Consider the following 9,170-nt stretch of genomic DNA (forward strand, 5'->3'; position numbering starts at 1 on the left):
GGCTATTATACATAATACATTTGTTTTGTCTTCCTTCCCTAACAAAAAAAATAAAAGCTATCAAAAGAAATTTCTACCCATCCTACTCCCTTTCAAAGATGAAGGTCCAATAGCAAAATTTTTTTTATCATCAAATTCCATCTTTGACTTTTGATAGTCTTGTTTTAAAGTTTTGGAAATTCATTGGGGTTTATATTTGAGGAAGCTTCTATAGATTCAATTTTGCTCTAAACATGGCATTGTATAGGAAATCATATATAATGCAAAAACTACAAATTTTGCACTTTGTTTCTATTAAACAAACTTGTCTTTCAAAGCCACCCATCATTAATATTCTTATCCAAATAAATATTACAAAATAAATATCGCGAATATAACTTCACCTTGTGAAATAGGTGTAACAAATATAAGAATTGGAATAACAATTTAACCATTAATTTTATAAGCAATGTGGAAGTAACAAAATAATTTTGAAAATTTATAAATACAAAATCATTAGTCTGAATAAGTAAAGCAACCAACTAAATGAATCAACTAAAATCGAAATTCGATTCAACTAACTGGATGAGAAAGTTTCTTCTTCACTAATGGCTTCAAGAGATTATCATCAATCAGCTCATTGGGATTGAGACTACAGATATAAAAAATCTTTTTGGAGATTGAGTTTTTATATCCTTCTTGAAGCTTGTTTTTTTTTAGATCTCCTTATTCATTCTCCATCAAAACTAACAAAGGTATTCTCCCTTCTTCAAGTCTCAAAATTAACGGCCTTATTCCTTCATTAAATGTACTTAACAAATAAAAAAAATGGGTGGGGCCACCAAAAAACTAAGCAACCCTAAAAATTTCACAGTCTAGCAATAACATGGGAGGCTTTAACAAACGAGATTTTTACAATCATTAGAATAGAGATAATTGGTTTGCATAGTACATGTTATTAGGGAATTATGTATTTTTTTTCCAAGCATATCGTAACAAAGTCTCGAGCAATTTCTAGTAGATAACAAGGCAATTTGCTTTATGTTAAAAACAAACTTTTTCGCATGTTTCATATGACGCTTGTGAATTGTGGTCGTAGACATTTCAAATATAATCTAATGTAACTTGGTGTGATAAAATTATGTCGCTAGAGGAAAAAAGATCATTATAAGATCTATCTAAATAAGTCTTTCGTGTTAGTTACAATATTATTTTTTCGCACTAAATAAAACAGAGGAACATTGTCTCCAGTCTTAAATAAAAACGTACAATATAAGGACATAATACAATCAAGCCAGTTGATTGTATCATTATACATGGCAACAATCTTCCTTTGGGACATAGCAACACTTTTTAAGTTGTTGGTTGAACATTGGAGTGAATATAACAACAAAGGCAATGAACATGATTCTGATTGTACTGTTAATGATTTCCATTGTCTTTGTTTTAATATGGATTATTATGCTTCTAGGTGTTTTTATTGTTGTCAATTTCTTGGAAAGGTTTTCAATGGCATGTATTTGTGTGACGGTTCACTCTTAAAATCTTATCTTTTTCACATTGTATATATAATCATATCATTTTGGGATGTTTCTAAATTTATTCCTAGATTGATAACAACTATATTTGTTTTTGTTATTTTTGTTACTAAAACTTGCGTTGGAACTAAATGGTAACTAAAATGTTCTAATAATATTGCAAGTCAATTAAAAAAAAAATGGTAATTAAATCATTTCAAATAATTTAAATTCAATTAAAGTTTCTAACTTTATTTCAAGAATAATAAAAGTAAGGTATTTATACCGTTATTTTAAATGTATTAATGAAAGCTTTCCAAAAATCATTCTAAATTTAAGATGATATTTAACGAATTAAGTGCTAATTAAAATATTTCTATAATTGAGCAAATAGATTAAGATTTGAACTAATTTTCTCATAAAAACTTATAAAATTTGCACTACACATATGAAATTTAAAAGAATGTATTGTTTGCAATATATATATATATATATATATATATATATATATATATATATATATATATATACATAGATATCTAATTTATAGGGGAATGCTACCTCGATAGCTTATATTTATAGCCTATCTTAACAACCTCTTTCAACCATCCAGATCTATTGAAATTAAAAAATAGATCAACATTCTAAATATCAAAACAAATGGATAGGGGTAGACAGGTCATTTTCACATTCTTTTCAAAAATTAAACCCAAAATTAGCGGATATGTTTCTCCCATTCCCTTCACAAATCAAACGTCTTTTCCTCATCTCCTAGTCTTCCTCTCTTTCTATTCTAACAAACTCTACTTAATATAGTTTTTTAGATCTCCTTGTTCATTCTCCATCAAAACTAACAAAGGGATTCTCCCTTCTTGAAGTGTTAAAATTAACAGCATTATTCCTTCATTAAATGTACTTAACAACTAAAAAAAATGAAAAAAATGGATAGGGCCACTAGAAAACTAAGCTACCCTAATAATTTCACAATTGAGCAATAACATGCGAGACTTTAAAATACGAGATTTTTACGATCATTACAACATATATAATTGGTTTGCATAGTACATGTTCTTAAAGAATTATGTAGTTTTTTTTGCCAAACATATCGCAACGAAGTCTCGAACAATTTCTAGTGGATAACAAGGTAATTTACTTTATGTTAAACACAAACTTTTTAGCATGTTTCATTTCACGCTTGTGAATTACGGTCGTATACATTTTAAATATAATCTAATGTAACTTGGTTTGATAAAATTATGTCGCTAGAGGGAAAAAGACGTGTTTAAGATCTATCTAAATAAGTCTTTTCGTGTTAGTTACTTTATTATTTTATCGTCTGAGAATAAAAACAGAGGAACATAGTCTCAGTCCCAAATAAAAATGTACAATATAAGGACATAATACCATCAAGCCAGGTTGATTTGTATCATTATACAAGGCAACAATCTTCCTTTGGGGACGTAGCAACACTTAAGTAAGTTGTTGGTTGAACATTGGTCTTGAAAACAACAACCAAGACAATGAGCATGACTCTGATGGTACTCTTAATGCTTTCCATTATTTTTGTTTTAATATGGATTATTCCGCTTCTAGGTGTCATGATATAATCTAATGATGCAATCATTTTGTCTTAATGTTAAATATGTTTTTGTTATACATAATACATTCATTTTGTCTTCGCTCTCCAACAAAAACAAAGAAAGTTATCAAAGGAGATTTCTACGCGTCTTAGTCCCTTTCAAAGTTGAAGGTCCAACACCACACTTTTTTTTCTCATCAAATTCCATCTTTGACTTTTGATGGTTTTGTTTTAAGGTTTTGGAAATTCGTTGGGGTTTATATTTGAGGAAGCTTCTGTAGATTCAATCGTGCTCTAAACATGACGTTGTGTAGGAAACCATATACAATGCAAAAACTACAAATTTTGCACTTTGTTTCTATTAAACAAACTTGTCTTTCAAAGCCACCCATCATTAATATTCTTATCCAAATAAATATTGCAAAATAAATATCGTGGATGTAACTTCATCTTGTGAAATAGGTGTAACAAATATAAGAATTGGAATAACAATTTAACCATTAATTGTATAAGCAATGTGGAAAGAACAAAATAATTTTGTAAATTTATAAATACAAAATCATTAGTCCAAATAAGTAAAGCAACCAACTAAATGAATCAACTAAAATCGAAATTCGATTCAAGGAACTGTATGAGAAAGCTTCTTCTTCACTAATGACTTCAAGAGATTGGCATCAATCAGCTCATCGGAATTGAGACTATGGGTATAAAAAATATGTTTGGAGATGGAGTTTTTTATATCGTTCTTGAAGCTTGTTTTTTTTTTAGAACTCCTTGTTCATTCTCCGTCAAAGCTAACAAAGGGATTCTCCCTTCTTCAAGTGTCAAAATTAACGGCCTTTTTCCTTCATTAAATGTACTTAAAAAAAAAATGAAAAAATGGGTGGGGCCACCAAAAAACTAAACAACCCTAATAATTTCATAGTCGAGCAATAACATGCGAGGCTTTAAGATACGAGATCTTTACGATCATTAGAACAGAGATAATTAGTTTGGCTAGTACATGTTATTAGGAATTATTTTTTTTTCCAAGCGTATGATAACGAAGTCTCGACCAATTTCTAGGGGATCACAAGGTAATTAATTTGCTTTATGTTAAACACAAACTTTTTAGCATGTTTCATTAGACGCTTGTAAATTGCGGTCGTTGACATTTCAAATATAATCTAATGTAAGTTGGTGTGATAAAATTATCTCGCTAGAGGAAAAAATACGTGTATAAGATCTATCTAAATAAGTCTTTCGTGTTAGTTATATTATTATTTTTTCACACTGAAAAAAACAGAGGAACATAGTCTCCAGTCCTAAATAAAAATGTACAACATAAGGACATAATACAATCAAGCCAGTTGATTGTATCATTATACAGGGCAACAATCTTCCTTTGGGACGTAGCAACACTTCGTAAGTTGTTAGTTGAACATTAGAGCAAAAACAACAATCAAGACAATGAGCATGACTCTGATTGTACTCTTAATGCTTTCCATTGTCTTTGTTTTATTATGGATTATTTCGCTTCTAGGTGTTTTAATTGTTGTCAATTTCTCAGAAAGGTCTTCAATGACATTTATTTGTGTGACGGTTCACTCTTAAGATCATATCTTTTTCACATTGTATATATAATCATATCATTTTGGGATGTTTTTAAATTTATTCTTAGATTCATAGCAGCCACATTTGTTTTTGTTATTTTCATTACTAAAACTTGTGTTGGAACTAAATGATAACTAAAACGTTCTAATAACATTGCTAGTCAATTACAAAAAATGGTAACTAAACCATTCCATAAAATTTAAATTCAATTAAAGTTTCTACCTTTATTTCAAGAACATTCAAAGTAATGTATTTATACCCTTATTTTAAATGTATTAATTAAGGCTTTTCAAAAATCATTCTAAATTTAAGACGATTTTTAACAAATTAAGTGTTAATTAAAACCTTTCTATAATTGAGCAAATAGATTAAGATTTGAACTAAATTTTTCATAAACAAACTTTTAAAATTTGTACTACCCATATGAAATTTAAAAGAATGTATTGTTCGTAATATATACATATATATGTACATAAATATCTAATTTATAGGCGCATGCTACATTGACAGCTAATATTTATAGCCTCTTTTAACAACCTCTTTCAGCCATCCAGATCTATTGAAATCAACAAACAGATCAACATTCTAAATGATGCGCGAAGATTCCAGCAGTCGTCCAATCCAACATATGGAAAGAGAGGAATGCGAAAAGATTCTAGCAGTCGTCCAAATCAGTAGTCACAGTATTCAGGAAAATGATGCGCGATCTCAAGAATTATTTGCAAGTTATGAATCCTGACATCAAGGACACTAACAATTCTAGAGACTTTATGAGGAGACTCAAAATACATGTGCAACTCAAGCAACAGAGAATCACCAAATACTCATGGAAGCCTCCACTTCGATGATAGAGTCAATGCAAATACGGATGGAGCGTTAAACAGTAGAGGACCAGGACATGGAGGAGTGATGAGGAACAAAGAAGGAAGCGTTCTGGGGTGCTTCAGTGGAAGTGGAGGGATGAAGTCTGTGCTATTCCAAGAACTCAAGGCTATAGAGGTATGTCTAGGTAGATGTATACAAGAAGGGTGTAAGGAAGTTGAGGTTGAATCGGATTCCTTGAGAGCCATCAACGCCATAAACAAGGTGGAGAAGCCAAGTGGTATTGCTTGGATGTGATCACGTCTATTGAGATGAGGAGGCAAATGTTCAGAGTTATTATTGTATCAACCCCTTTTTGGAGTACTGAGGTGGCATGTCTGTTGGCCCGAACTAGTATAAGAAAGGGGAGACGCAAAACACTGGATCGAGGTCGCGACTCTGTAAAAGTGGTCAGGCCATACAGAAGCATGTGAGAACCGAGTGGTCAGAGTCAAAGAAGAGGCAACATAAGGGAAAAGGGATGAGGAGTGCCGAAGCCGATCCGTGAAACCCTAAAGGGACAGGTGTGTGGAGGTCGACCAGAGGATTAGGAAAAGATCAAGGGACGAGAGAGAGGGGATGGCGATATAAAAGGGAACAGTAAGGAGAGAAAAAAAGGGAGGGGGAAATAGAGAGAAAAAAGAAGAAAGAGAGAGAGACCAAGACATAGGATCTTAGTGGTGTGTATTCTTGTTCATACATTTGGCGCCGTCTGTGGGGATGAGGTAGGTCCACGATTTGGGAAGAAAGGGAAGTTGCGAAACATGGCTCCAGTTAAAAGAGTAAGAGGTAGAGGAAGAGGTAGAGGACGAGGCCGAGGAAGGCTGACGAGGGAGGAGGCCGTTCAGAACAAAATGGCGAGTGTGGAAAACATAGAGGTGGGGGAAAAGGAAGATGAAGATTCAGTGGCTGAGGTGACTAGGTTGCTTTAGGAGGAGGTAGGTAGACTTAGGGAAGAAAATGAGGAGTTGAGGAGAGAAAGAGAAGATAGTCAGGGAGGAGTGGAAACCACAGTACCTACGGGTAGTGAAGTGGAAGTGCAAAGCGAGGAACTTCGTCAGGTAGCCGGGGTGAACCATGCAGGAGGCATTACCATGGAAATGGTGCAGGCCATAATAAAAAAAGACAGAGAAGCCAACCGCGCGGTGGAAAAGGAGAAACACAGCGCGGCCAAGAAGGTGGTGGACAACCTAAATCAGAATCCACTTACTGACTCGGTCTGGAATTCGGAGGTACCCAAAAGGTTCACACAGCCGTGGTTTGAAAGGTACGACGAGAAAGGAGATACAGCGGACCATTTGCATCACTTCCGACAGCAGATGCCGCTGTGGCAAAAGGCGAAGTATGATGGCCTCCGTTGCATGATGTTCCCTGTCAGTCTGAAAGGGGGAGCATCGGACTGGTATTATCGGTTGGGATCACGGAGTATCCAGAGGTTTGAGGAGTTGGAGCAAGCTTTTATGAATCACTTCATCTACTAGAAGAAGAGGGTAGTAGAAGTAGCGCATCCCTTTAATGTCAAGCAAAAGTCCGTGGAGACACTCAGAGACTTCTTGTGCAGATTCAAGGAAGAGACACTGAGGGTGGAGAGTTTGGACGAGCGCACTACTGTCATAGCATTCTAACATGGACTGAAGCAGGGAACCAGGGTGCATGAATTAGTATCAAAGATTGAAGTTATCACCTTGCATGCTTTGTACTTGAAGGTAGAAAGGTACATCCGATACGAGGACATTTTGCAGAGAAATAGTAAGGAGCACAAGAAACTCGAGAAGTTAGTGCACACCGTGGGCGGAGGATCGAGGATCGGGGGTAGAGATAGGGCGACGACGGAGACGGAAAGGCCTCTGAGGGAGACATATAGAGAGAGCGAGAGAGGGCGGGGACTAAGCCCCGAAGCGGAGTCTGTGGAAAGGAAACCTTACCGCGAGATAGACTTGACTCCACTGAACAAGCCGTTGGAGGAAATCCTACCCCTGATCAAGGGACATCGGCATTACGAAGAACTGCCGAGCTTGCCTAAGGAGATAGAGGGAAAGCCGTTTTGTGCATACCATCAGGTCAGGAATCATGCTACCAATGAGTGTTTTGCTTTACATTGGTTGGTGGAGAGAATGATTGGGCGAGGACAGCTAAAGGAACATGTCAAGGAAGTTCAGTCGATCGAAAGGGTGCCTGCCGCGGTCAGAATCCTGGGCACGATAAATGTTATTTTCAGTGGTGAAACGCTGGGAAGAAATGTTCATCGAGATAAGGTGAGGAGGACACCCGGTCTGCAACAGGATAAATGAAGTGATGAAGCGATCCACAACCGGTACTAGGGGGCAACAAAGGGAATGACAGGATAGAATTCACTCTAAAGGATCTGGAGTCGGTAAGTTCGCCTCATGAAGACGCGCTGGTAATTACCATAGCGATGGAAAATTACATGGTGAAAAAGGTGCTGATAGACTGCGGGAGTTCAGTGGATCTGCTGTTTCAGAGTGGGATGGAAGAAATGATCATAGGAAGAGAGCAGATGAAGCCCCCTCGGACTAACTTGTTCGGATTCAACGGCAGCATGACGGAGCCATTAGGGGAACTAGTGCTGCCGGTGACCGTGGGGCCGATGACCATTTTCACCCGGTTCATGGTAGTGGGTACTAACTCACAATACAACGCGATCTTAGGAAGAAAATGGATTCATGAGATGAAGGCATTTACGTCTACCTATTACCAAGTGATCCGTTTCCCGACGAATAGAGGAATGTACGAGATAAGGGGCGATCAGGTCGCGGCACAGAACATCCACCAGGTGACAGTGAGGCATATGGGCCGCGTCACTGACAAAGAGGCACCGGGGATAGGAGACAAGCTAGCATAGCAATTACAGACTGCGTCCATAGAGAAGAGGCCGCTTATCGGGGGAACATCCGGGTAGTAGAGGAGGAGAAGTTTGTGAACGTAGGGCCAAGTTGGTCCGAAGGTTGGAAAGAGAAATTGATTGCCTTGTTAACTGAGAAGAGCGATGTATTTGCATGGACGATCGAGGACTTGGTAGGGTTGGATCCAGACTTTGCGTGCCACAGGTTGCATATGCGAGAAGGGGCCCGCCCAGTCTGTAGAAAATGAAGAGTATGAGACCTCAGTATGCACAGGGAATTCGAGAGGAGGTGAAGAAGTTGAAAGATGCTGGAATCATCCGTGAATGCAAGTTCACTGAATGGTTGTCGAACGTGGTAGCAGTACCTAGGAAGAATGGGAAAGTAAGAATGTGCGTGGATTTAACGGATGTTAACAACAAATGTCCAAAGGATTGTTATCCGATGCCGCGGATAGATGAATTGGTGGACCGAACTGCGGAGTATAAGTTCTTTTCGTTTATGGACGCCTCCATGGGCTACAATCAGGTGGTGATGTACGACCTGGACCAAGAGAAGACAACATTTATAGTGGAAGGAGGAACTTACTGCTACACCAGAATGCCTTTTGGTTCGAAGATTGCGGGGGCAACATTTCAGAGAGTGGGGGAGAAGATGTTGGAGGCTAAAATCAGAAAAAAGATGGAGATCTATATAGATGACATGGTAGAGAAGAGTATGATTGAAGAGGAACATTTGGAGGGGCTTAAAGAGACATTCGCCATATTACAAAGACATAAG

At 36.8% G+C, this 9,170-nt stretch overlaps 1 protein-coding gene across 1 annotated transcript; it reads left to right on the top strand.

The window, feature by feature from the left end:
* Positions 1-7,945: 7,945 nt before the first annotated feature.
* Positions 7,946-8,392, top strand: LOC147493308 (uncharacterized). The gene has a single exon (XM_086567812.1). It carries the CDS (start codon positions 7,946-7,948, stop codon positions 8,390-8,392), a length of 447 nt encoding a protein of 148 aa, XP_086423938.1.
* Positions 8,393-9,170: the final 778 nt, after the last annotated feature.

Source organism: Coptis chinensis, chromosome 6 (assembly GCF_015680905.1).
Source record: "Coptis chinensis isolate HL-2020 chromosome 6, ASM1568090v1, whole genome shotgun sequence".
In the NCBI taxonomy this organism is placed as follows: domain Eukaryota; kingdom Viridiplantae; phylum Streptophyta; class Magnoliopsida; order Ranunculales; family Ranunculaceae; genus Coptis; species Coptis chinensis.